Source organism: Pipistrellus kuhlii, unplaced genomic scaffold, assembly GCF_014108245.1.
Source record: "Pipistrellus kuhlii isolate mPipKuh1 unplaced genomic scaffold, mPipKuh1.p scaffold_m20_p_7, whole genome shotgun sequence".
Taxonomy (NCBI): Eukaryota; Metazoa; Chordata; class Mammalia; order Chiroptera; family Vespertilionidae; genus Pipistrellus; species Pipistrellus kuhlii.
This window is the reverse complement of record NW_023425573.1, coordinates 11,180,220-11,206,972: the sequence shown is the minus strand read 5'-3', so window position 1 is coordinate 11,206,972 and position 26,753 is coordinate 11,180,220. Positions and strand designations below refer to the sequence as shown.

The 26,753-nt window shown below is 39.1% G+C and overlaps 1 protein-coding gene across 9 annotated transcripts; it reads right to left on the bottom strand.

Annotated features, from left to right (window-relative positions):
• Nucleotides 1–422: 422 nt before the first annotated feature.
• ORC2 (origin recognition complex subunit 2) lies at nt 423–24,428 on the bottom strand. 9 transcript variants are annotated; one of them, XM_045575630.1, is made up of 18 exons: nt 24,132–24,280; nt 22,541–22,605; nt 20,739–20,845; nt 19,845–19,988; nt 16,984–17,073; nt 15,561–15,653; nt 14,959–14,990; nt 12,789–12,846; nt 12,026–12,219; nt 10,538–10,636; nt 9,591–9,700; nt 8,521–8,653; nt 6,845–6,941; nt 4,938–5,084; nt 3,970–4,141; nt 3,621–3,682; nt 2,874–2,992; nt 423–1,275 (listed from the first exon to the last, which is right to left on the bottom strand). In XM_045575630.1, exons 3-18 carry the CDS (start codon nt 20,836–20,838, stop codon nt 1,189–1,191), a joined length of 1,737 nt encoding a protein of 578 aa, XP_045431586.1. In that variant the 5' UTR covers nt 20,839–20,845; nt 22,541–22,605; nt 24,132–24,280; the 3' UTR covers nt 423–1,188. The 9 variants fall into 9 exon arrangements, 8 of the variants coding, with proteins under 8 accessions (XP_045431586.1, XP_045431585.1, XP_036276896.1 ...); XM_045575629.1 differs by having other exon boundaries at nt 22,557–22,605; XM_036421003.2 differs by having other exon boundaries at nt 22,541–22,638; nt 24,132–24,261.
• Between the last annotated feature and the right edge of the window lie 2,325 nt (nt 24,429–26,753).

Here is a 26,753-nt window from a genome sequence, read left to right as displayed (position 1 = left end):
CTGTAGGCTGCTGAGTACAGTGGCCAAGGTTAGCCTTTTTTCTTAGGAAAAGGGCTCATGTAAATATTTAGGAGGCTGGAAATTGTGACTAAGAAAAAAACTGAAATGCCTGTGAGTTTTAGACTTACTTGATAGAGAAAGCAATTAATTTAAGGCCAGCCCAGCCCGTGTGGCTCTTGTTGAGCATCAACCTATGAACCAGAAGGTCCTGGTTCAATTCCCAGTCGGGGCACATGCCTGGGTTGTGGGCTCGATCCAGGGCATGTGGGAGGCAGCCAGTCAATGATTCTCTCACATTACTGATATTTCTATTTCTCCCTCTCCTTCCCTCTCTGAAACCAATAAAAAATATTTAAAATTTAAACCCAGCTATTAATTTGCTACTTACATGCATGTTATTCAAGAAAAGAAATAGGTCAATATACAAGAATACTTAAATGTTTATTTTCTATTGTCTTGAAAATAAAGACCAAAAAACTTAGAAGTGAATTTCTCTAGCCTGGCTTCTCAATTGTATCGTGAAGATGATGGCACAAACATTAATTGTTTCATATTTTTCATGTGCTTTCTAGCCTGGGTATAACCTATATACTTGTTATGCTTTTCCCACTCTCCCAACTGGAAAGTGTCATGCTCCCCCGCCTCCACCCAGTATGTAATTTAAATACTAAAGGAGAAAGCTCGATCACCTAGTTTTCCCCAGTTTTATACCTTTCGTTAAGCCAGTTCAGAAACAGGTCTTCTCCATTTCACTTACCAGCTCTGACACTCAGAGCAGCCAGCCAAGCAGACCTGTGTGATGCCAGTGTCTTTGCACTTCTGCACGCTGGAACGAGCAGCCCAGGAGCGGTAAAAGGCCCTAAAGAATCAGGAGTACCACCTCTAATATAAAGGAATTAAAAACATCTAGTTCCAAATAGTCCCTGAGCACACTGTTCACTCCAGCAAGAATCTCCAGAGAGGTAATGAATGAAAGGCACATTTTCTCCAACTTGAAAGACCACTGAATAGCACAGTACTAGAGATGGAAATAATTAGCCAGGCTAATCAAGGTTCTAATTCATGACATTCCCCTTCCAGTTTTAAATCTTGGAAAGAGTCTGGTGTTGGATGTAAACACAGTTGAGACTGGAGGCGAGGTAGCCGGAGTACAACCTTCCATAGAACAGTCAGGAGCAAAGGAGAGCTTCACGACTCCTCTTCCTCCTTTTCCAGGAACTCCGACAACGTCCCATTGTCAATAGGAATGAATAAATATTCTACTCCATCAGTTCCCTAAAAGATATAAGAAGAACCGATGTTAATCATTTGTAAGATTTATTTGAATCCTATCGGTTAAAAAATGGATTTAATATTTTATATAAATTTAGAAGTATAACAGTTATGAGAAAAGGTCAACCATATATATATATATATATATATATGTGTGTGTGTGTGTGTGTGTGTGTATGTGTGTGTGTGTGTGTGTATGTATATATATTTTAAATATATATATACATATATATATATATTTAAATGCACTGAGTTCTTAGGCCACTTTAGGGTGGGAAAGAAGTCTAGCAAGTGAGTGGATATTTACTTTCTTCATCCTCCTTTATGGAATCTTGTACTATTGATTTTTCTGTTAATTTCCATTTTACTTGGATCCAGTCCATTGGTTTTAAAATACATTTAGTATCTCCCATTATTAAGTAACCTCATTCTATTCCATCTATCCCCCTGCATCTGCACCTTTTCAGAGAGTTGTCTAAATGGTAGTCTCCATTTCCTCACTTCTCACTCAACCCAGTTCAATGGAGCTACTGCCACTATTACGTCACCAAAAGAGCTTTTGTTTAGATCGGTGACTTTCAACCCTTTTCATCTCAGGGCACATATAAACTCCAATTCTGTGACACACCCAAAAACTTTTTTTTTTGCCAATCTGACAAAAATAGGTATAATTTTGATTCATTCATTGGATAGGTATTGTGTTGGCTGTTGTCATTTATTTATTTATTTATTTTTTAGAGAGAGAAGGCCTTTTTCCTCATTAACTGCCACACCCTTGGATAGTAAGGTGTCTATTTTTATTTTATTAATTTTTTACAGAGAGGAAGGGAGAGGGAGAGAGAGTTAGAAACGTTGATGAGAGAGAAACATCCACCAGCTGCCTCTTGCACACCCCCTACCAGGGATGTGCCCACAACCAATGTACATGCCCTTGACCGGAATCGAACCTGGGACCTTTCAGTACGCAGACCGACGCTCTATCCACTGAGCCAAACCCGTTTTGGCGGCAGTTGTCATTTTTATTTACTTGACAATCTAAGGGAAAGGAGGTCAGTGCCCTGACTAAATAGTCAGGCATTACATGTTTTAAACCTTGTGGCACCCAGTGTGCCATGGCATGCCGGTTGAAAATTGCTTAGACCAAGGGATTCCATGTTCTAGACCCAATCATCTTTTAGTCCTCCACTGGCAGCTCAGCAGCACCTCACTGTACACTTCCACACTCTGAACAAGCATATTTGCAAACAATCAGCTCCAGGAGCGTTAAAAGGCCCATTCTGAAGACCATTCTTTTTTTCTTAAAAAATGCTTTTCTTAGTTTCTGTAACATCAAGTCCTGGCTTTCTTCCTGACTGGCTGTTTCTCTCGCCTTGTAGGCTCATCTTTTACTTTGCCATTAACTGTCACCCTTCTAGGCTTAGTTCCTGGCCCTCGAACCTTACTACCTTACCTCTCTACAGAGTTCAAATGGCCCCCTGCCTAAATAGACCCCACCATGGACCCTCAGCTCCACAATGAGATCTCGGTCAGAGGCACCCTTGGCCTTAAGTGAACAAGCAGTGCTATTCTTGGAATAGAAAGCTGTAACAGCCAAGTCTCACCTTCTTGGTTCTTATAAGCTTGTGGTCCCTAAATTCCGTTAACTGGGCCCGAAGTGTCAGATCACTATTGACAAGGAATGCCTCCCGACACTGCTGGTAAAAATCTTGAAAAGAAAGTCCTGGAGAGTTCAAAAGGAGATGTGAACATAAATCAGCATTTCACACAGAACCCCATATAGGATACCCATACCAAAGAGCACAGAGATAAAGTGCTGTGGCCACAGTATTTCAAAGCAGTCGTTAAGTGTTGACTTAAAAACAAGGTAAGTGCTTCTGGAAGAAGCAAAACTAGAGAATACTGTGGCTTATATTTTTTAAACAAAAATAATTGGTTGAAAATAGGCAACTGTGACCAAGTGTTGCGTACTCTACAGGCAGTTTTAAATAGTGTGAATAAAGTTGACTATTAAAGAGGGAACTAACAAGTAAGTCATGAGAGCTGAACGATTATTAAAATGTTTAATACATTATTTTTACTCAAAGAAGAAAATCTAAGATGCCCAATGTATGAAATGTATGTAATTAGTAGACACACATGCACAGTTAGCACATGAAATTTGAAAAGCAAGCTGGGTGGCCTTTTATAGGGTTGTGAGGATATTTGCTATGAGGCAGACACCAAGATCACAGAGCAAACCATCTATTCACTGCACTGCTGTGAAAAACTGGATGCTATTAGATTCCAGAAAAAGGAATTTATGGGGTGAAACAAAAGTGATACAATTTAGTATCATAAAGATTGAATACCTAGGTAAGAAGGGTTATCCTGGTTATCCAGCTGATACTTTATTAGTAGTCTGAAAATCCCCCTAGGGAGAAAAACACACAGGAGTTCAAATCCAAAATTTAACATCAAAAGAAAACAGCTAGTAGTAAAACACATGAAGGGAATGTGGAATACTTGGCTTGTCTGTTAGCTTCTGTTCCTTCTCCAAGAAACATTACATACTGTCCTCATTATTGATGTTTCTATCTCTGTCCCTTCCTCTCTGAACTCAATAAAAATAAAAACAATTAAAAAGACCTAAGTTCTAGCCACAGATCCATCACTAACTATCTATGTGAACAGATATAAGAAACTAGTTTTTATTCTTACCTTGCATTAGGGGTAAGGCTTCGTGAGACATGAGTTAGGGAACTAAGTGGTAGTGATCCAGACTGTTTAACGAGAAGAGAATTCTCATAGGAGGTTTCTTCAGTATAAGGACTATATGTAGTCGTTTCATACCAGAGCCAGTTATAAAGACTCTGCTTTACATGATCCCACACTAGAGCACAAAATCAAAGAAATACAAACAATTACTAATTATCCTTATATTGTCCTGTTACTAAATTCTACTCCAGGAAAGAATGAGAAAACATTAAATAAAAAAATGAATCCTATAAACTTGTTTTTGCCATTTCCCCATACAAATCTAATTTTATGATCAATCAACATTTGAACCTTCATTGGTACCTTAAATACAAGTTAAAATACATTAGTGCTACCAAGGCATTCTTTTAAAAAGTTTGAATAACATTTTGTTCAATAAGATTATCACAGTCTCAAAATTACACTGCATAAAATAAATGTAATATCTCAGAGAAGAAAAAGACCAAAATATCAGTTGGGTCTCCTCTATTTCAAGGAGCTTTAGGTGTAAAACACTTAATTTAGAAGCTGAATTTTTATTTCCAATAATTATATTCTAAATCAGATGGAGGACACCAAGATTCTTGGCTACCTGTGTCTTTAAAAATGCAACAAAAATAAAACTGTACTAAAAAAATAAATATGCTGCAGCAACATTAAGAAAATTAATTTTGGCTCAGTGGATAGAGCGTCAGCCTGCAGACTGAAGAGTCCCAGATTCAATTTCAGTCAAGGGCATGTACTTTGGTTACAGGCACATCCACAGTAGGGAGTGTGCAGGACGCAGTTGATTGATATTTCTCTCTCATCAATGTTTCTATCTCTCTCCCTTCCACTTTGTAAAAAAAAACACAATGAAATATATATATATATTTTTTTTAAATAAAATTTTGTAAGACTGATATTTCAAGAAAAAGTTATATTTAACTTACTGAGAGGTGCATTGAGGTGATCAATAGATGCTATAAGATATATGTTACGTAAAGATGACAACTGTGCAATAATTTGCTGGCTTTTGTCTCCTCTCAACATTTGGCTATCCAAATTGTGGATAAGAAGGAAGAGTTCTAAAGAAGAATCTAAAAAAAAAAAATAATTCAATTATTATTTGCAATGAGTATTTGTGAAATCCCCATCACATACAATATGAATTAAAGAATATATTAAAGGACAAAATAACTATTGCTTAGGGATATACAATTTATTTGAGACTATGTCAGTCATTCATAAAATAGGCAAGACATTATTAAACTCTTCTAAAAATAAAATTAATTGAAAATCAATAGGGACTAGAGTAATTAGACTTAACTGGAATGGTTAGCACTTGAATCAGACCATAAAGAAAGCCATTCTAATAAGGTATAGGTAATCAGGCAAGATGCATATTAGATTGGGGTGAATCTGTGCGTATTGAATGGTAAGGTGGGAGTGGAGGGGAAACATACACACAAGAAGACGAGAGAGAGTTCTTGTTAAGCATTAAGATTTAATATAGAAAAGCACTATTATCACAACATCCAAAGGAGACAATAAAAGAGAGGGGGAGGCTTAGGATATTATTGCTCAAGAAATCAGGAAAGTGAGAGAAGTAAAATATCATAGGTCAATGAAGGAAGAACTTGGAGAATGACGCTGTGAACACCATCAAATACTGCAGATCAAGATAAAGGATGAGCCCAGGCCAATGCTTAGTAAGAAGAAAATGACAGGTGACCTTCAAGTATACAGTTTAAGTAACACAGAAGAAATTAAGAAGGAAAGAGATAAAGAGCAGAGGCAGATGTGTATTCAAAAACTCTAAATCATATTGAAATAGGAAAATAAAATAGCATAGAAGGATAGTAGAATCAGGTTAATTATCTCCTAGGATTTCTGGAAGAAGTCCTATATATATTTTTAAAAGTTATTTGTAAGTCTCTCAGGAGTTGATAAGAAATGGGCATTTGGCAGTATGATGGAAGCTGAGCCCTTCAGAGAGATGAATACATTTTCTTGCCCTGGGGATAAAGGGACAAGAGAGACATTATAATGACAAAAATCCTGAGATGACACATTTCCAAAGTCTAAGGTTCCTTGAATACAAGCAGCCACCAGTCAACAGTATTTAAATTATATATAAACAAACATAAATTACAAATAAATAACATATGCTATATTTACAATTGTAATTGCATATAATTATATAACAAATATATATCACATACAACGTATTACGTATACAATACGTTTCTAGAACATATATATAATATATATATGAAACAACTTGGGCAGCTATTTTAATGAGCGTAAAAACGATATCAAAATTACCCATCAAATCAGTTAAGCATAACAAACTACTCCTTTTAATTCTTAAGCAAGAATTGACTGACAATTGTTAGAGCCTAAATAATTTTATTTCTAATTTTCTGAAATGCTCACATAAACAAAGTTCACACCAAAAGAATAAAATAAGTTTTTTCCCCATTCCATATTTTAGTATATGAAATTACTGAAATGCAATATTTATTCAGAATAAATAAGAACTTTTTATAAAAATATTAAATATAAAAGTATCACACAAAGTATACCAATCAACTGGAGGCGCTTTACAATCACAAATGAAATCTGAAAATTATTCTGAAATAAGAGGCTTTGGCTATACAGAATCAAGGTAGTAGGAGTAATTTTTTCCTGTTAGGAAATCAGTGAAGTTCGTAGAAAAAGAAAACACAACTATTTTAGAGTGATCTATATCAGCAGTGAGAAAAGTAAAAATAATCCTCATTTTTGTATGAATACATGAATAATACAAATATATGCTTATCTTCCCCCTAAAACTAGAGCATCTACTTCATGTTACCTTCTTTAAATTTGTTTATTATCCAGTCTAGTTGATCCAGTATGTTTCGGAAAGTACCCATATGATCGAGGACTTCTTCTGTTATAGAATTCAGGATCTGTATCATAGAAGTGCAAGAGGTACATCAATTATAACTTATTCTGCATATAAGATAAACACAATTAACAAATTAACCCTTTTTTATAAATTAAAAATGAATATAGATTTCCCTCCAAGTATTAAAAAAATTACTTTTAAAAAAATTCTACCTGGCCCTGGCCAGTGTTTCTCTGGTTAGAGCATTGGCCCTCAAAGGTTTGATTCCTGGTCAAGGGCATGTACCTAGATTGCAGGTTCCATCCCTGGCCTTGGTTGGAGAGACAACCAATCGATGTGTCTCTCTCAAATCAATGTTTCTCTCTCTACTTTCTATCTCCTTCCCCCTTTCCTTTTACTCTCTCTGAAAATCAGGTGAGGATTAGCAAAACAAAAAAGTTTCCCGTACTTAAATATACCTATCTTCGTGTGTGTGTGTGTGTGTGTGTGTGTGTGTGTGTTTATTTATTTAAAATTTTTTTCGCATAAGTTATAGCTAAAAGAAAGAAAACGGAATAGCAAAGATGTAAAGATAATATAAGAGGAATGCAACAACCCCTCCCCCCCAAAATACCCCCAACAATATGAAAAACATTAGAAAACTACTGATTTATTAAACAGAGCAGAAACATTGACATTTTTAGAAAGGCATACTACATTAGTTAATATCCAGCACCCAAAAGGTTTATATTAATTTTCAAGTGATACAGAAATATGAGCAGCCGAAACCGGTTTGGCTCAGTGGATAGAGCCTCAGTCTGCAGACTGAAAGGTCCCGGGTTAGATTCCGATCAAGGGCATGTACCTTGGTTGTGGGCAGGCACATCCCCAGTTGGGGGTGTGCAAGAAGCAGCTGATCGATGTTTCTCTCTCATTGATGTTTCTAACTCTCTATCCCTCTCTCTTCCTCTCTTTGTGAAAAATCAATAAAATATATTTTTTATATAAAAAAAGAAAGAAATATGAGCATTTGGAGTAAAAATTATCTATAAATTATAAAACTACAAAGTATTACTTATATAAAATTTTAAATATATTTTATTGATTTTTTACAGAGAGGAAGAGAGAGGGATAGAGAGTTAGAAACGTCGATGAGAGAGAATCATCGATCGGCTGCCTCTTGCACACCCCCAACTGGGGATGTGCCTGCCCGCAACTAAGGTACATGCCCTTTGACTGGAATCGAACCCGGGACCTTTCAGTCTGCAGGCTGATGCTCTATCCACTGAGCCACACTGGTTTCGGCAAAGTATTACTTATATTTTTATTAGAGTACCAAAGTGACATAAAAGCCTAATAAAATTGAGGTCCCACATAATCCTATTCTTCAGAGAAGTATTATTAGTATTTGGTACAGTACACAAAGCTAACTTTCCTCTAAGATTTAATACCTTATCAGTTTCAAAGTAGGAGACTCAAGGTTAAACCTTTTGAGTCTAAGATTATCATCTTAATTAAGCAGTATGCAATCTTAGTAGTAGGAAGTCTAAAAACAAAAACTGAATACACCAGAATGAGAAGTAGCAACCTCATTAACACGGGGGTATAGACTGGCAGGAGATATGATGTTGTACCTTTTAACATTTTTTTTTGAAACTTACAGATTTCACACTGATTCCAGGAAAGAAACCATTGATGACAATATGAATGGAATCTTGCAGCATGGTGGCTCGAAACCTTTCTAGTAAATCTCTCTTAGAACCCAAACCATAAAGCACAATGTTGAACCCCAGGCTGTTAGGAAAGATAGCATTTATGAAATTAAAGTTCAGTACCTCTTAATGCCAATTTTGTAATCAATTAGTTTCCTTATTTAAAGCTTATAAAAGAATACAAGAACTGGGATGACTAAATAACTATAATGATTCCCAAAGTGTACACAGTAAAAGCACAATTTTATTATTTGTACAACAAATGTAGAGTCCCAATTTTAATAGCTTTCTCTCCAGCTAATTCTATTTTCAATCTAAAGAAGCTGAGAAGTAAAGGACAACATGGGAGATGCAGGCACTAAAACGTTCCACAGGCTGAAGCAGACTTTTAATTGATAGATTAAACTGGAAAGGTAAGCAGGGGCTAGGTCACAAAGGTCTTGGTAAGTCAACTGACATTAATTAGATTTTATTCTCAGGACTATGAGCATTTACTGGGAACTAGTCAGTTGGTAACTGAAAGGTTTTGAGCAGGAAAGTAACATGATCTTTTTAGAAAGATCACACTGGCTAATGGGAGGAATAGAAGAGGAGGGACATACTAGAAGAAAGAATAAGGAGGTTTGGGGAATGAGATCAGAGTGAAGAACTTCTTTATAAAATTTTAATGACAGATCATAAAGAGTTACTGAGAGGAGCTGAGGGCCTACCAGGAAAGATAATCATTCTCTTCTTACTAGCATAACCCTTTAACCTGTTACTGGCAAATTAAATTAAATTTAGAAAAGACAAACTTCTTGAAAACTAGAATTTCTGAGAAGAGCCATACAATAATGAAAATTCCACACTTGCATCATAAAATTGAAAAAAACACCTATTTATTCAAATTTTTATATATTACTAAAAAATATGTCAAGTTTGTTGCAAAAAGAAAATCACTTAAATTATTTTGATTACAAAGACAATAAATATACATTATTCTTTATTTTATAAGGGTTTGCAATGATGATAGTACTTACTGTAACTGCAACATCCATTTATGAAACAATTGTTCATATTGTTGATTTAGTTGTTTAAGTTCAGCAGAAAAGGAAGGAGAAACCTTGCTCAATAAGTTACGCAAAGTTTGCTAAAAAAACAAAAAAGGAAGAGAGGGAAGAAAATCACTTTCAAACCACATACATGAAATTAATCCAAACTAAAAATATTTTCTACAGATAGAGGTTAGGAGACATTAATTTGGTAATGAGTGCATAAACTGAGTATACATAGTATTTCGGATATGATTTAAATATTTGTTTATAATGTTCTTTTTGGTAATATGTGATAGCAGTAAATAATTTGCTAAGTTTCCCCCCGGAACCACTTACATGATTATAAGCAGGTGTTAATACCATCTCTTCCTTGGAACAATTTGGCCATGCCTTCCCCTGATCTCCGAGTCACCTCCCGCCACTGAAGGCTCCCTTACTGTGAGAGGGAGCAGGCTGGGCTGAGGGACCCTCCTGTGCATGAATTTTCATCCACCAGGCCTCTAGTCTATATATAATATATAAGCCTAAACGACTGTCCAATCATTTGACTGTTTGCTATGATGTGCACTGACCACCAGGAGGCAGATGCTCAATGAATAGGCATGGAAACATGGAACAGACTGATGAATCTCAAGAGGGAAGGGGGAGATGGGAGGGTGGGAAGAGATTAACCAAAGATTTTATATACATACTAGTGGCCTGCGGGTATTGAGCTGAAACCATGCACCTGGGCTCCAACATCCCCCAAGGGATCCTAGATTGTTAGAGGGTGCACCAGGCCTCAAATTTACTATATAATAAAATATGTAAGAGTTACATCGCATTAATTTGTGTTTCATTTGATCTGGAAAATAATTCTGCTTATCTACATTTAACTCTTCAAATCAGCTTACAACAGGAAAAATTTTGAAGTAACATTCTCTGTAACATACCTGATCCAGTTTAGCTTTCTTTAGTTTCTGGAGTGTTCTATCAGAGGTTAAAACTTTTGAACTGCTGTGAGCTTCAAAATATTCTTCTACTAAGTCACTCTGAAAACACAAAGTCATTTCTTAGTTTTAGATATTTGTTTTATATCAGAACAAGACTGTAATAAGTAGTGTAAAATAGGATATGTGAAATTCTTTATTTGGCATTCAGTATATTCTATTCAAAGAAACAACATAGATTTTGGACCAAGCAAATTTAACTGCAGTGATAACACTGAGTAACTTTTAGGACCATAAGAGTTAAAGCCATGATTAGACTGAAGTAGTCTATTCCCCAAATTTATTCTTAAGTCCCAACATATAACTTCCACTTAAACTTTAAAAAGGAGGGTTTACAGCTGAAGCTGGTTTGGCTCAGCGGTAGAGCGTCGTCTGCGGACTGAACGGTCCCAGGTTCAACTCCAGTCAGGGGCATGTGCCTTGATTGCGGGCACGTCCCCAGTGGGGGGTGTGCGGGAGGCAGCTGGTTGATGTTTCTCTCTCGTCGTCGTTTCTGGCTCTCTGTCTCTCTCCCTTTCTCTCTGTTGGAAATCAATAGAATATATATATTTTTAAAAATAAAAAGGAGGGTTTACATATCAGAACTTTTGTCTTGCCTCACACAGACTGAGCAAATCCTTTAATATCACTGCAGTTGAAGCACTGTGAAAATGAGGAAGATGTCAACAGCAAGGTAAAAAGACTTGCCTATTATTATTACAGTTAAGTGGAATAGTACTTGTCCTACTGATTTAGGGTAGGGCTAATCTCTATGGTGGATATGGAATGAGAGGCCATGAAGCAGTAGAATTCCTGATTGCCCTGAATCTTTAAACAAAATACCAGGTTAATTAGCCTTTGCTCATGCCATGATGTCTATGGTTTTCTTCCCAACAGCTCAGCCTGGATCCATAGCCACATTACTTATTACTTATATTTATTTGAATACATCAAAAATGTTACAAAAATTAAACTATATGAGGTATACATTGAGAAATCTTGCCCCCAATTATCAAATCTATATTTTTAATTAAAAGCCCATTTTTATACAACTGACTTGAGATGTCACTTTCAGCATACATTACAATATCTATAAAAATAAAAGTGTAATATGCTAATTAGACCAGACATCCTCCTGGACAAAGCTGGAGCTGCAAGGTAAGCCTGGTTCCCGGGTGCCAGAGGGAAGCCGGTGCCAGCAGCCAAGGGAAGGAAGGCCTACTCTTGCACGAATCTTGTGCATCGGGCCTCTAGTTATTAGAGAAACAGGGATACAGACAGAAAGTCCAGAAATAGCTAAAAATACATGGGAATTTATGTGAAAGGCTGACAAAATATAGAGAATTGAAGAAAAAGTATGATTTCCCCATTTGGATCTCTTCTCTTAAGGTAGCATATCTTTGCAAAATTACACAATTTTTCTTGAAGGTTTAAGTCTCTCTCTTCACTTACTGTTTTATCTCTTTTCATTTTCTTAGAAGGTGTTGCTTTGTAAACAGGAGCTGAAACTACTCTATTCTGAGCCTGAGTCTTCGGGCTCAATATGGCTTTATTAGTGTCCTCTTCAAATTCTTGTGCAACCTCTTCATCGTCCTCTGAGTTGGAAGCAGAATATTCACTTTCGCTGTCAGAATGATTCCTTGGGGCTGTGGGGGGGAAAGCAATTGGGAAAATTTGACAGTTTGACAAGAGATATTGTGGGGTAACAGGAAAAATGTGGGCTTTGAAGAGAATCTGACTTCTGGTTTTATTTGCTAGTGATTTCACCAGAACTAGTTATATTAAGTTTTTGGAGCACCAGTTTCCTCAATTATCAAGTGAGACTAATAGTGCCTAATTTAATAGAAAATTGTGAAGATTGCAGTGAAATATATGTAAAGCAACTGACAATGCCTGACACATAGAATCTGTGGCAGAAACTGTCAGTCATACCTACTACCATTCTCTTTTTTCTTTATAAAAACTCAGTGGGGAAAATAAAATACAGCCCTAGACGGTTTGGCTCAGTAGATAGAGCATTGGCCTGCGAACTGAAGGGTCCCTGGTTTGATTCTGGTCAAGGGCCCATACTGGGTTACAGGCTTCATCCCCACTAGGGGGCATGCAGGAGGCTGCTGATCAATGATTTTCTCTTATCATTGATGTTTCTATCTCTCCCTCGCCCTTCCTCTAAGAAATCAATAAAAATATACATTAAAAAAAAAGAAATACATACCTATTAATCTTTTCCTTAGAACACGAGTTGTTGATATAAATTCACTTTTATCATTGTTCTGTTTAAAAATAAAAAATAATATAGTTTAAATAGTCAAATAATAATGATGACATGGGAATTAATGATGGATCTGAATTAAAGAGGCTAGAAAAGAAAAATATTTTGTTTTCACTAGACTAATTGGAACTAAAGGAACCTAGTTCCTAGAACCAGAAGACAATGACAAATGATTTTTGTTGGGAGAGCGTTTGGGGGTGGAGGGGGGAAACACAACACAAATTATACAACAAATTCCAGATTCCTAGAGTGATTCTATCAGTTGTATTCTAGATATCTGTAAAGTATGTACTTTTTTATTATTATATAAAGAAAAAACATAAGTATATCAGCTTTTTGAGATATTTTTCACCCATCAGTTTAGAAGAATTTTGTTAAAAGATAGCCCTAACCCAGTGGTCGGTAAATTGCGGCTCACGAACCACACATGGTTCTTTGGCCCCTTGCGTTTTTAGCAAAGGCCAGCTTAGGAGTACCTAATTAAGTTAATAACAATGTACCTACTATATAGTCTAAGTTTTAAAAATTTGGCTCTCAAAAGAAATTTCAATCGTTGTACTATTGATATTTCATTCTGTTGACTAATGAATTTGCCAACCACTGCCCTAACAGATTTGGCTCAGTGGATAGCGCATCAGCCTGCATACTCATGGGTCCCAGGTTCAATTCCGGTCAAGGGCATGTACCTTGGCAGCGGGCACATACCCAGTAGGGAGTGTGCAGGAGGCAGCTGATGAATTTTCTTTCTCATCAATGTTCCTAACTCTCTATCCCATTTCCTTCCTCTCTGTAAAAAAAATCAATAAAATATATATATTTTTAAAAAGATATGTATGTCCATTGATGATGACTAAACAAGGAAATAGGCATTATTACACATAGCAATGGGACTTTTATTATTTTTTATAGTATTTTTAAAATTTTTTATTTATTTTATTTTTTAATATATTTTTTATTATTAATAGTATTACAGATGTCTCCCATTTTCTCTCCATTTACCCTTTTTCCTTTTTTTTTTTTTTTTTAAATACCCTCCCCTTTATCTTTCTGTGTGTGTGTGTGTGTGTGTGTGTGTGTGTGTGTGTGTTTGTTGATGTTCTTAATCCTCACTGGAGGATAGTTTTCCATTGATTTTTAGACCAAGTGGAAGGAAGGGGAGAGACACAGAGAGAATAACATCAATGTCAGAGGGACACACTGATTAGTTGCTTCCTGCATGCATCTGAACCAGGGCCAGGGCCAGAGATCGAGCCTGAAACCAAGGTACATGCCCTGGGATCCTGAACCTAGGAGCCTTCAGTTTGCAGGCCAAAGCTCTATCCACTGAGCCAAACTGGCTAACCCCCCACCCCCACCCTTTATCTTTTAATATGTGGAAATTTACTGGTGTTAAAGTACCACATTTTGTGAAGAGGAGAAAAACAGAAATTTATATTTTTTATTTCTGTATTTTTAAGTGTTTAAACATTTTACAAAGTAAAAAGTTTGTTTTTCTTTTACTCACAAAATATACTTTTATCATTACATTTCTAGCACATTAAAATGCCCACAATTGTTTACATGTTAATTTTTAACTATACTGATAAAAACATAAAGTGCCTTTGCTTTTGGGTAATATGAAACTACTAGAGGCCCAGTGCACGAAATTTGTGCCTTAGCCCGGCCTGCACCCGCTCCAATCTGGGACCCCTCGGGGGATGTTCAACTGCCGGTTTAGGCCCCATTGCTCAGGAATGGGCCTAAACCAGCAGTCGGACAACCCTCTCACAATCCGGGACTGCTGGCTCCTAACCACTTGACTGTCTACCAGCTTGATTGCCGCCTAACTGCTCCCCTTGGAAATACCAAAGATAATTCTAACACAAAGGCATGCAGTAGGGTCCAAAAGACCTGCCTTCATTTCCCAACTTTCCTCCTCCTTATCTAGGTGAACTTAGACAAATCACTTCACTTCTCTGAACCTCATTTTCTTCATTTATAAATTAGGTATTTAATTGGTAAATACCACTCAATTATAAAGCACTATACAGATCAAGAGATGAAATCTCTATTTTTCAACTTATTTTACTTAGTAACACTAAGATTTTTGCCAGTTTTTTAGTCAATTACTTACCTTCAACTGAACTTCATCTGAAGGTGAATGCCCTAAAGAATGAAACAAAAAGCCATTACTTACTATAAATGCTTCACTTTTCATCACAGACTAGTTTTATTAAAAACAAAGTTGCAGTTTCTACCCAGAAGCCATCACATATTACTGTATTCTCAATTAACTGCATCTCCACTAGAGGCTGAATTATTATTATTACTTACAATATTATTCTAACTAGCGACAGCTGTGTCCTGCACTTCTGTAGCATTCATATAATAAGAAAAAATGGAGTCCTTTTCATTGTTCATTATTGTAAAAGGGCAGCAAATCTTCTGTGAACAGCTGGCTACCGAAAGCAGAGGACAACAGAATTTTTTTTTTAACAACAGGATTTTATGACTGTTTCTAGTTGGCCCTATCAATCTGCACAACTTCAACCAGCACGGATCTTTATTGATAGCTAAACATGGGTATATTATTAAAGGCACACGGCTTGTTAAATGAATTTTCAGAATAGAAAATAAAATATGTAAATATGTACTCATGACAAGGAAAAAAAGTAACATACAATAACTTGAAGTAACTATGAAAACCCTCTTCAAATAACTGAGGTAAAATCTTACCTTTGCTACATTGAGGAATGTCTGTCATAATTTCAGGATCATTCTTCAAACTGTATGACACATTTTTTCTTGGTGTTTTTGCTAGTTCTGAAGCTATAAACAGAAGAAAGATATAAAATATCTTTTAACAGACAATATCAGAAGAGAGGAAATAGCTTTATTTCACTTATATAAAAATCTTAAAAAAAAGAAAAAAAGAAACCTGCCTGCTATTACCTTTCGCTTTAAAAAAAAAAAAAGTGGGGGTTGGTGGGGGAGGACAACTTGAGTTTGTGCAAATTAAAGCCACTTTACTGATTCAAACTCTTTCTAACCAATTTCATACAGTCTTGAAACTGACCCAAGATACTCATGAGAGTCCTCACAAATGCACTGGTTTCTTTTTCTTAACGTCCTTGGTTCTCTGTATCATTCATTAGAGAATTTCATCTTTTTGGAAATTATTATTTTATTTGGGTTCAATAATATTATCCTGGTCCCCTGGCTACTCTTTTTCAATGTTCTCATCCTCCCCAACAGTCTACCTATACGTTTGCCTAAGGTTCAGACGATGACCTTCTCATTCACCTGAACAATAAGCCATCCTTTATAATAAAGAGCTAATATGCAAATGATCGTCAGGCCCTCACCTAGTCAAGCCGTGTAACAGCTCAGACACTCAAGACTGGGAAGAAAGGAATGGGGACCAGCCAGGCTGCAGCCCAGTAGAGGGACAAGCCACCTGCCCATGTCCGGGGTGCCTATGGCTGCAGCCCAGGCAAAGCCATCTACCCATGTTCCCCTATGGCTGTGGCCGGCCCAGATCCTGGGTGCCTGCAGCCAGCCAGAGGGAGGGAAGCCCAGGCCCCAGGTACCTGTGACCAGCTGGAGGAAGGAATCTAGATTACAGGTGTGAGGTGAGGCAGAGGCAGTTAGAGGCCATCAGACCAGCAGGGGAGCAGTTAGGAGAGATGAGGCATGCAGGCAAAGGTAGTTAGGGGTTATCAGGTAGGTAGAGGGGTTAGGGGCAATCAGGTAGGCAGGCAGCTGAGCAGTTAGGAGTCCTGGATTTTGAGAGGCCGTCAGACATCCCCTGAGGGGTCCCAGATTGGAGAGGGTGCAGGCTGGGCTGAGAGACAAATGTGCACAAATTTCATGCACCAGGCCTCTAGTTTTGCATAAAAACTGCTGATCAACAGGATATGGAAAAAAACTTCACAATAAAAAGCCATATATAAAGTAACTTAGCTGACTGAGATCATTTTGGTTTTACATTGAAACAAAATTATTCTATGTGCTTTTAAATAATTAAACTACAAAAGGATCAAGGGAGGAAAAGGAAGCATTGAAAAGGAAAAAGAATAAGAGTCATCTATGTATGGTTATTTACTCTAACAATAAAAAAATTAGAAAAGGTGAATAGTGATTACAAAAATCAACATACCTAATTTAGCCATCTTTTCAGGGTGTTTCCTATTCTGAAAAGAATAAACTTTATTCCCACCAACAGTAGCAGAGCCATTTTTCAAAGATTCTGAAAGAAAACAGGTGTGTTTAGAAAAAATTGTATTTAATTAACAGGAAAAAAAAAAAGATAAAATTTTAACTAACAATTAAATTTGTACCCATCACTGCCTTACATAAAGGTTTAACAATAAACATAAAATATTTTAAAATAAAAAAAGACAACAGTATCTGATACTGTTTATATAAATTTTATTTTTTTAATTTTACTATTTTAATACGTTTTTATTGATTTCAGAGTGGAAGGGAGAGGGACAGAGAAATAGAAACATCAATGATGAAAGAATCATTGGCCCTAACTGGTTTGGCTCAGTAGATAGAGCATCGGCCTACGGAATAAAGGGTCTCAGGTTTGATTCTGGTCAAGGGCATGTACCTTGGTTGCGGGCACATCCCCAGAAGGGGGGTGCAAGAGGCAGCTGATTGATGTTTCTTTCTCATCAATGTTCTAACTCTCTCTCTCTCTCTCCCCTTTCATCTCTGTAAAAAAATCAATGAAATACATTAAAAATAAAAGAAAGAAAGAAAAGAGAATCATTGGTCGACAGCCAAACCTGCAATTTGGGCATGTGCACTGCCTGATTGGGAATTCAAAACTGACCTCCTAGTTCATAGGTCAACACTCAACCATTAAGCCATATCAGTTGGGCATCATTGATTTTTAGAGTGGAAGGAAGGGAGGGAGGAAGAGAGGGAGAGAAACATGGATGTGAGAGAGACATAATTGGCTGCCTTCTGCACACACCCTGCAAACCAAGTATGTGCCCTTAACTAGGAATCAAACCCACAATCCTTCAATCCCTAGTTGGGGCGTGTGTGGGAGGCAACTGACTGACGTTTCTCTTTCTCTCTAACCCATTCCTCTCTCTAAAATTCAATTAAAAAAAAAAACTGTAGAGAAAAAAACCTATAGTAGAAACTCAGTACTTCCCACCTTTTCATCTACAGAGAAAAAAACCTGAAGTAATGCATTTCTAATGAGAAATATTAGGTCTAGTAATAATTAATGTCGTTTTCTAATACTTTTTTAAATCAAATTTATTTAAACAATACAACAAAATTTAATCAACAATATAGTTGCCGTTGTTTTCTACTACTTGTGCCCAATGCTCAGGAAGCATTTTAATCCCTCTGTTGTAAAATTCTTGTGATTTTGATGCAAAAAATTCGGTCAATGCATTTTTGAGGCACTCTTCATTATTAAATTTTTTTCCAAGAAGAAAGTTTTGCAAAGAACGAAACAAATGGTAATCAGAAGGGGCAATATCAGGAGAATATGCAGGTTGAGGGAGAACTTCCCATTCCAACTGGCGCAGTTTTTCAGCAGTGATTCTTGCAGTATGCGGTAATGCGTTATCGTGGTGAAGAATTACGCCCTTCAGATTAATAAGCGCGGGTTCTTTTTCTCTTAAAGCTTGGGCTAACCTTTCCAATTGGGCACTATACACTGCACTTGTAATGGTTTGGTTAGATGGTAAAAGTTCATAATGAAGAATTCCTTTAAAATTCCACCAAACACACAACATCACTTTTTTCGCATGCAAGTCAGGTTTTGGCGTGGGCTGCGGAGCCTCATTTTTGTCCAACCATTGAGGCCGCCTTTTCAAATTAACATACAGCACCCATTCTTTATCTCCGGTAACAATTTGCTCTAAAAATGGCAAACGGTTTTGACGAGAGGAGCGAACTGCAAATTGTGACTCTTTGATTACGGTTGTTGTTGGTCAAACTCATGAGGAACCCATTTTCCAAACTTTTGGACTTTGCCAAGTGCATGCAATTGATTGGAAATTGTTTTTTGTGAACAATTTAAAGTTGTCGCAAGCTCTTGTTGGGTAATTTGAGGATTTTGCACCAAAAGAGCTTGAAGAGCTTCTTGATCAAAATTGGACACACGGCCTCGACCACTCTTGTCATCTAACGAAAAATTTCCCTCGCGAAATTTCTCAAACCAAAGCTGGCATTTTCTGGCGCTAACTGCATCTTGACCAAGAGCACTACAGATGTTTTTTGCAGCCTCACTTGCTTTTCTTCCTAATTGGAACTCGTAAAGCATGCAGTGCCGAATATGCTCTTCATCCGCCATCTTCTTAGCCCTAGTTTTGCAACAAAAACCAAACCAAACACAAACTTTTTCAAGCAAAACTTGTTAATTGCACTTCACACGTTCTGTAGATACCACGTGTTTGAAGGTTATGTTAATACAAGTCAACGCCAAGCAAGATTTTAAACGAATGTTTAAAAACGACATTAATTATTACTAGACCCAATATATTAATATAGCATCCACTATGAAAAGAGTTCTGGAGATGGATGGTGATGATTGTAGCACAACATTTTGAATGTATTTAATACAACTGAAATGTACTCTTAAAAATGGTACAGATGAGCCGATACCGGTTTGGCTCAGTGGTAGAGTGTTGGTCTGCGGACTGAAAGGTCCCAGGTTCGATTCCGCTCAGGGGCATGTATGTTGGTTGCGGGCACATCCCCGGTAGGGGGTGTGCAAGAGGCAGCTGGTTGATGTTTCTCTCTCATCGACATTTCTAGCTCTCTATCCCTCTCCCTTCGTCTCTGTAAAAAATCAATAAAATATATATTATATATATTTTTAAATGGTACAGATGATAAATTTCATGTTATGTGTATTTATAGTAAAAGAAAAATTTTTGGAAAAAATAAAATGGCACACCATTGCCTAACCTCCAAACTACTTTATTGTATCCTACAAAGGAATTTTGGCTATTTATAAATATATATTCCCCATCTCTCCCCAAGTACCTTGAACATCTCGTCCTAAAACTTCCACATAGTTCTTATCTTTTAAGACTTCAATGCCATCTTCCTTCAAATCATATTCCGGCTTCTTTATTATTTTTTTTGTATTGACCAAAAGTTGAGGTCGTTCCTTTTTAAATTTAGCTCCTATAAGAACACCCAAATAATTAGAACATGACAGGTATAAATTCTTTCTAAACATTACATTTAAGTAAGTAAAATAATTATACTACTTATATTGTCATTACTAAAAGGATGAGAAAAAATTCAGTATTTTTCTCTTTAAAGATGATCAAGGTAATAGTGAAGTGACTTGTGCTTTATGAAATTACTTCAAATTAGTTTATAATCTGACCACTCTTCCACTTATATAACTAAGTTTAAAAAAAAATAAAACCTTGAAAATGTATTATCACCACTATTGATTATTTTATACTAGAGGCCTGGTACATGAAAATTCATGCACTGGAGAGGGGTGGTCCCTCACTGGCCCTGGGCAGCTGCCATATGAGGCTTGCCTGTGCCTCAGGCCGGCCCTGGGCGGCTGAGGGACTCCAGAGGGAGGCACGCAGCAAGGCCAGGCTACAGGGCTGAGGGGACTGGGCGGTGCCATCTTGTGGCTGTGGGTGCAGCCATCTTCGAGGGCAGGGCAGTCAATTAGCATATTCCCTTCTTATTGGCTGTGGGTGTTGTCATCTTTGAGGGCAGCAGTCAATTAGCATATTCCCTCTTTATTAGACAGGATTAGATACAACTTATTTTTAATTTTCAATAAAGTTTGAAAGGAATAAACTAAAAAGTAGTTTTTTACAATCTTACTAGATAAAATACTTTGCTATATTTTAAAAATAGAGGGCTATATTTTAAAAAGTGAAATAATTTATAACCATTACTTATTACCTCCTTCTCTATCAAGAATGTGATTAAGAACATCATCATCTCCCACAAACCGAACCTCCAGCACTTTGTCTTCGTTTAACTCCAATTTATTCATCATTGCCAATCTAAACAAAAGCAATAAAGCACTCAAAAGAGATGAAAAATTCTTATCAACAGCCAAAGAAATTAAACACTAACATTATGAGTACATTATATTATAACACTTTAAGTCTTTAAGTATGAAAAATATAACATGCATTATTGCATTAATATTATGTTTTTGATAATAGGTAATTAAATGCCTTATCTGAAAAATGAAAGAGGAAGTGGCACCTGGGATTTGAAAACACTAAATCCAATTAACTAAAATGAAGTAGCAAGAAAACAATTCTGCCTACAAAAAAAGATCTAATCAACATACAGAATAACATTACCAGAAAAGGAATGGTTACCACATGAGTTTAGAAAATGTGCAGCCTAAGAATAGGGATTTAATCTCTGCTCTCTAGGAATTAATACAGTCCATTGAGAAATCTGTATATTTCACTGGTGTGCCAAGCCTGGTTCAAATAATCCTCAAGACCTCCCTTGAACGACGCCTTGCCATAATAGCAGTCAGCAGCTGTGTATCACTGCAGATTGTCCAGGACCAATCCAGAGAGGGTCGGACCTGCATTACCACCATCTGTCCACCATCCAGAACTGAAATATCATTGCTGACATATACACAAAAGGAACTGTTTGACATTGAAATTGGGTCTCGAACCGTTGGCCCAGAAAGAAACTCACTACAGACTAATTCATATGCCTTTCAGCATACCATTATTGCTTGTCTCATTTTGGATTCTTATAAGTATATTTCCAGTAGAATATGATCTCACTCATCTGGGGGAAATGGTGAACAACATAGACTGATGAGCCAAGACTGGTTTGGCTCAATGGATAAAGCGTCGGCTTGGGGACTGAAGGGTCCCGGGTTCGATTCCGGTCAAGGGCATGTACCTTGGTTGCGGGCATATCTCCAGTAGGAGGTGTACAGGAGGCAGCTGATCGATGACTCTCTCTCATCGATGTTTCTAACTCTCTATCTCTCTCTCCCTTCCTCTCTGTACAAAATCAATAAATATATTAAAAAAAACAAAAAAAAAAAACAAAAAAAAAAAAACATAGACTGATGAACAAGAACAGACCCAGAGATAAGGAGCCATGGGTCAGACTATTGGACCTCAAAGGGAGGGTGGGGATAAAAGGGAGAGATCAATCAAAGAACTTATGTGCACACACATGAACCTAACCAGTGGTAAAGGACAATAGGGAGGTGGGGGCATGAGTGGGGAAGGGTGAGGGTTTGGAATGGTGGGTTGAGGACAAATATGTGATACCTTAATCAATAAATTTAAAAAAAAAGACCTCCCTTTATTATTACTGCATGCTTTCCAAACAACTTTACAAATATAAATATGGCTTCCTAGATATCTTGGTAACTAAATAGTAAACATAAAACTTTCTAATATTTTACAGTCAGTTCTTCATTGAGCAAACATGAGTTTGGCAGACAAAAGATCAATCAACTCTACCTACTCTGACAAACTAGCTTCATAACTTATAAGACCAACAGCCTGATATTAATTAATGATTCCAATTAACTGCAAGCTAATCATTTTACCCTAAAAATGACTGTTTCCCCTCTCTTACAAATACTACTTTTACCTTTTCTCCTGACAAGAGGGACTACTGACTGTAGTTCCCCTCATGAGTCAGTTATTTGCATGGACACAGACAACTTACTAAATGTTGTAACTAGCCCTCAAAAGACTTGCCTTAATTTTCATTTACCTTTAAAGGTACTACACATTCTGCAGGTGGAAAATTCAGGTGCAGTCACCTGTAATTGAAACAAGAACTCAGCCAGAGGCAGCTAAGAGGAAAACAAAAGCAACCAAAGGCCGCGATGGGTTTTAACAAACAAGGTAAATAGATAAATGCAGTTCTTACAAAGTCAACGTTATTATGATAGCAGAATACAGGGTAAAATAACCATTACCATTTTGGCCAGGAAACCTTAGTAACTGAGACCTGGATGGGGGTGGATACAGGGAAGAGCCAAATTTTGAGCACATACTGTGCTAGACACGGTTCTGAATATTCTCCATGTATTCTCATTTAACCCTCACAACCATTCAATTAGGTTTATGCTTTGTGTGTAAAGACAATACTTCATCTATAATTTAGTGAACATTGCCTTTTGGACCATCTTTCTACTTGCGATATTGCTTATGATGAGAACACAGGTGTACAGAGAGAAGTTTAAGGCATCTACATGACATCTGTATGAAATAAACTTACGATTTCTTTATATCTGCAAAAAGTATTTTTGAGGGACTATTTGCCAGGCACTGTTTTAGGCACTTTTATGTATACTAGACTAGGTCATTAAATCCACTGAGATTTAAAAAAAAAAAAATGTATATAATTAGCCCTCTTATTCAGAGATGAGTAAACTGAGTTAAATAAATGTTAAGCACCAGTTTTAATATCAGAGACAACTGGGTTCTGATCTTAACTCCACACTGACTAGTAGTTAACCGTGTGGCTTTGGACCAAGTTGGGATTATTAAATGAAGTCGTGTGCTTGGTGTATGAAAATGCTAATTGAATGTTCCCTTGTGTGTGAATGTTTACTCTAAACTTCCATTTGACCATGCAGATCTCTTGGACTTTTCTACATCCCCTCTAGCAGCTGATGGAAAAAGTGCTGAATCAGCGAGGACTGGGCCTCCCCACGGAGCTGCGGGGCCTCCCGACGGAGCTGCGGGGCCCCGCTCTCCCTTCAGACCGCAGCGGGGAAGGCCCTGATGGTTCTATTAGGATCTCAGCTGTGAAACCACACGGAAAGCATGCACATCCTTCTCCTGCAGAAGCTCTACCGAAGGAGCCGGGCTCATCCGCACTGCTCGGCCCGCGCTTGCCGGCCAGCTCCGTTCCGTGCCTCCAGGCGGGGACACACCAAGGGGGTCGCTCCAGGCTGGGGTGGCTCTGGGACCAAACCTCTTCTCCCCCCGGCCTCCCGGCCCCCGCTCCTCCGCCGGGACGCCACTGGGGTCACGACCGATACAACTACGTTCAGTCAGTTCTCCCTTTACAGCCTCGGGCACGAGGGTAACCGGCGGCCCTTGCACAGAAGGCCGATCACCGCTGGACGAACGGTCTCTCAGATGGAGCCTGTCGCCCCAACAAGAGTTTACGGGCTGAGCCTCGCGCCGCCGACCAGTTGGCTGCGCTCCGCCAGCGGGGGGTCCTGGGGGCGCGGGCTGGGACGGCCTGGGACACGGGGGAGACGCAGCCACCCCGGCGCGGGTGCCAAGGGGAAGCCCGGGACCCGCGCCCCGGGTCCGCCGCCTCAGGACTCACCTCAGCAGCCGGGAGCGGAGCGGGAGGAAGGCGGGCTGCGCGGCGCCCACGACGCACCGCAGTCTCCGCCGGCGCGGCTCGGCCGCCTCGCGCCTGCCGGACGCTACCCCGCCGCCGCGGCGCGGCAGGGAAGGCGGCTTCGGCGCGAGGGGAAGGGAGAATTCTGGCGCGAGAAACAGCCGGTGGGTCGCAGGTTTCAGGACCAAACACACCCCGGACGCCGGCGGGGGAGGGAGCGCCTCTGGGGCACACCGAATCTCCCGCCCTGCTCCGGGGACGGGGCTCCGGGGAACCAATGGGAAGCGGGGCCGGCCGAGAGCGACGGCTGTGCTGGCCAATCGGACGCCGACCTGAGGGCCCCGCCCACCTGAAAACATGAGGGAAACTAATGGGAAAGCGCTGTGTTGAGGCCTTTCCTCCCTTCTTCCGTTTCCGGTGAGGGAGAGGGGGCGTGGGCTAGATCCCTAGAAGTTCGCGGAGATGTAGCGGGTTAGCAAGGTTTCTCTGTTCAGAGAGAATCATAAAAGTGTTCATGGGCTTCTCTAGATACGGTGTTGTTGTTTTTTAAGGAAAAATATAGCAAGAATGAAGTCCCGTTTTTTAAAAATTAATGTTTTTGTTTCTCTTGTGTGGTTTTCTGTGTGTGCTTTTTTGCTGTTAATCCTCACCCGAGGGTAGTTTTTTCTTCACCATTGATTTTCAGAAAGTGGGAGGAAGGGAAGGAGAGGAGAGAAATGCATGGATCTGTTGCCCCATACACACCCCAACCCCTACAGAATGGAACCTGCAATCCTTATGTGCACTGGTTGACGCTCCCACCAAGCAATGGCCAGGGTTATTCACTATCTATATTAATAATCTATACTAATAAAAGGGTAATATGCTAACCAGACAAAGCCGCAGCGGCTGCAAGTGCCGAAGCTCAGGCAGCAGTCTGTGGCTGGGAAGGGCTGAGCTCAGGCTGGCAGTGGTAGCAGCAGCCGGGTAATGGGGCTGTCCCCTTCTCCGATCGCCAGGTCATCTCCTGCAGAGGGAGGCCAGATTGGGGACTGAGGCAGAGGCAGTTAGGGGCGATCAGGCTGGCAGAGGGACAAGTTAGAGGCAATCAGGTGGGTAGGGAGGCAAGTTAGGGTTGATCAACTGGCAGTGGGGCAAGGAAGGGGTGATCAGGCTGGCAGGCAGAGGGGTTAGGAGCAATCAGGCAGACAGGCAAGCTGTTAGGAGCCAGCGGTCCTGGATTGTTAAAGAGATGTTCAACCGCCAGTTTAGGCTGGATCCCTGTGGACAGTGGGACATCCCTGGGGGTCCCAGATTGAAGAGGGTGCAGGCCAGGCTGAGGAACCACCCCCTCTGTGCACAAATTTCCTACACTGGGCCTCTAGTCTATATAAATAAAAGCCTAAATGACCTTTCAACTGTTCAACTGGTAGCTATGACCTGCACTGACCACCAGGGGGCAGACGTTCAATGCATAGGCATGGAAACATGGAACAGACTGATGAATCTCAGAGGGAAAGGGGAATGGGGAGGATAGGAAGAGATTAAAGATCTTTTAAGTATACCAGAGGCCCCATGCACAGATTCATGCACTGATAGGATCCCTCGGCTTGGCCTGTGGTGATTGGGCCAAAACTGACAGTCCAACACCTACTGGGGGATCCCAGATTTCAAGAGGGTGCAGGCCAGGCTGAGGACCGCACCGGGACATGAATCGGTGCACCAGGCCTCTAGTGTAATTATATTTTAAATGTTTCTTTTGTACTTTATATTTCCTAAGATCTTCAAGCAAGTATAACAGCTACACTAATAAAAGAGGAAAATGCTAATTGACCGTACCTTCGCTATGCCCACAGCCAGAGTATGAAAATTAACCCAACAAAGATGGCAGTTAATTTGCATACACGGAGGGAGGAGTGAAGACTGAAGACAGCATAGAAGGAAGAGGGAGGGAAAGTGGAAAGCAAGTCGAGGCACACAGTGACGGCGTGAGGCTGCAGGGCAGCGGTGGCAGAGGGCAGAGGCGGCAGCCGCAGTGGCTTCGCTGCCGCGGGAGAGATGGGGCGGGAGAGATGGCGGTAGCAGGAGGGAGCTTGCCAGAATTCTTGCAGGAATATTCCTGCAACGAGTCCCTAGTTTTGAATAAAAGGAAACTGAAATGGTCAGTGACACTCCTCTTTCCTATCTAAATGCAGAGCCAAGCGGAGGAGAAAGGAAAACTCAAGGCTGGGTGAGTTGCATTATACCTTCCTCTTCTGGAACTGCTAGCCGGCCCATAAGTGGTTTTAGATTAAGGCATAATAAATAAGATATAAAAAAAATCATGTATTTTGTATTGTTGCATCTGAAAAAAATAGAAAACAGAACCTTGGTCTAATAAGTAAGGACTAATAGCCACAGGGCGGAAAGCACAGAAGAAGTTTTTCTAGGAAGTGGAGGAAAGGGAAAAGGAAGAGGGCCTGGACACAACTCTTCATTAAATCCCCTTTCCAAGCGACGGCAAAAGCATACATTAGAAAACACAAGGCGGAGAAGATGAAGTTTAATAACTAGAGAAAACCAACTGCTGGTGTGGGAGGAAATGCACTTACAAAATCCACCACTGAAGGGAGTGTAAATGATCCT

What these genes read in the sequence shown, in the direction of transcription:
- ORC2 (XM_045575628.1), bottom strand. Translation starts at nt 20,838, where the DNA reads ATGATGAATAAATTGGAGTTAAACGAAGACAAAGTGCTGGAGGTTCGG. An exon ending in CTGGAATCAGTGTGAAATCT is followed by an intron (nt 6,942 to 8,520) that starts GTAAGTTTCAAA and finishes TCTATGATACAG; the next exon opens with ATCCTGAATTCTATAACAGA. An exon ending in AGCCTTACCCCTAATGCAAG is followed by an intron (nt 3,683 to 3,969) that starts GTAAGAATAAAA and finishes TTTTCTCCCTAG; the next exon opens with GGGGATTTTCAGACTACTAA.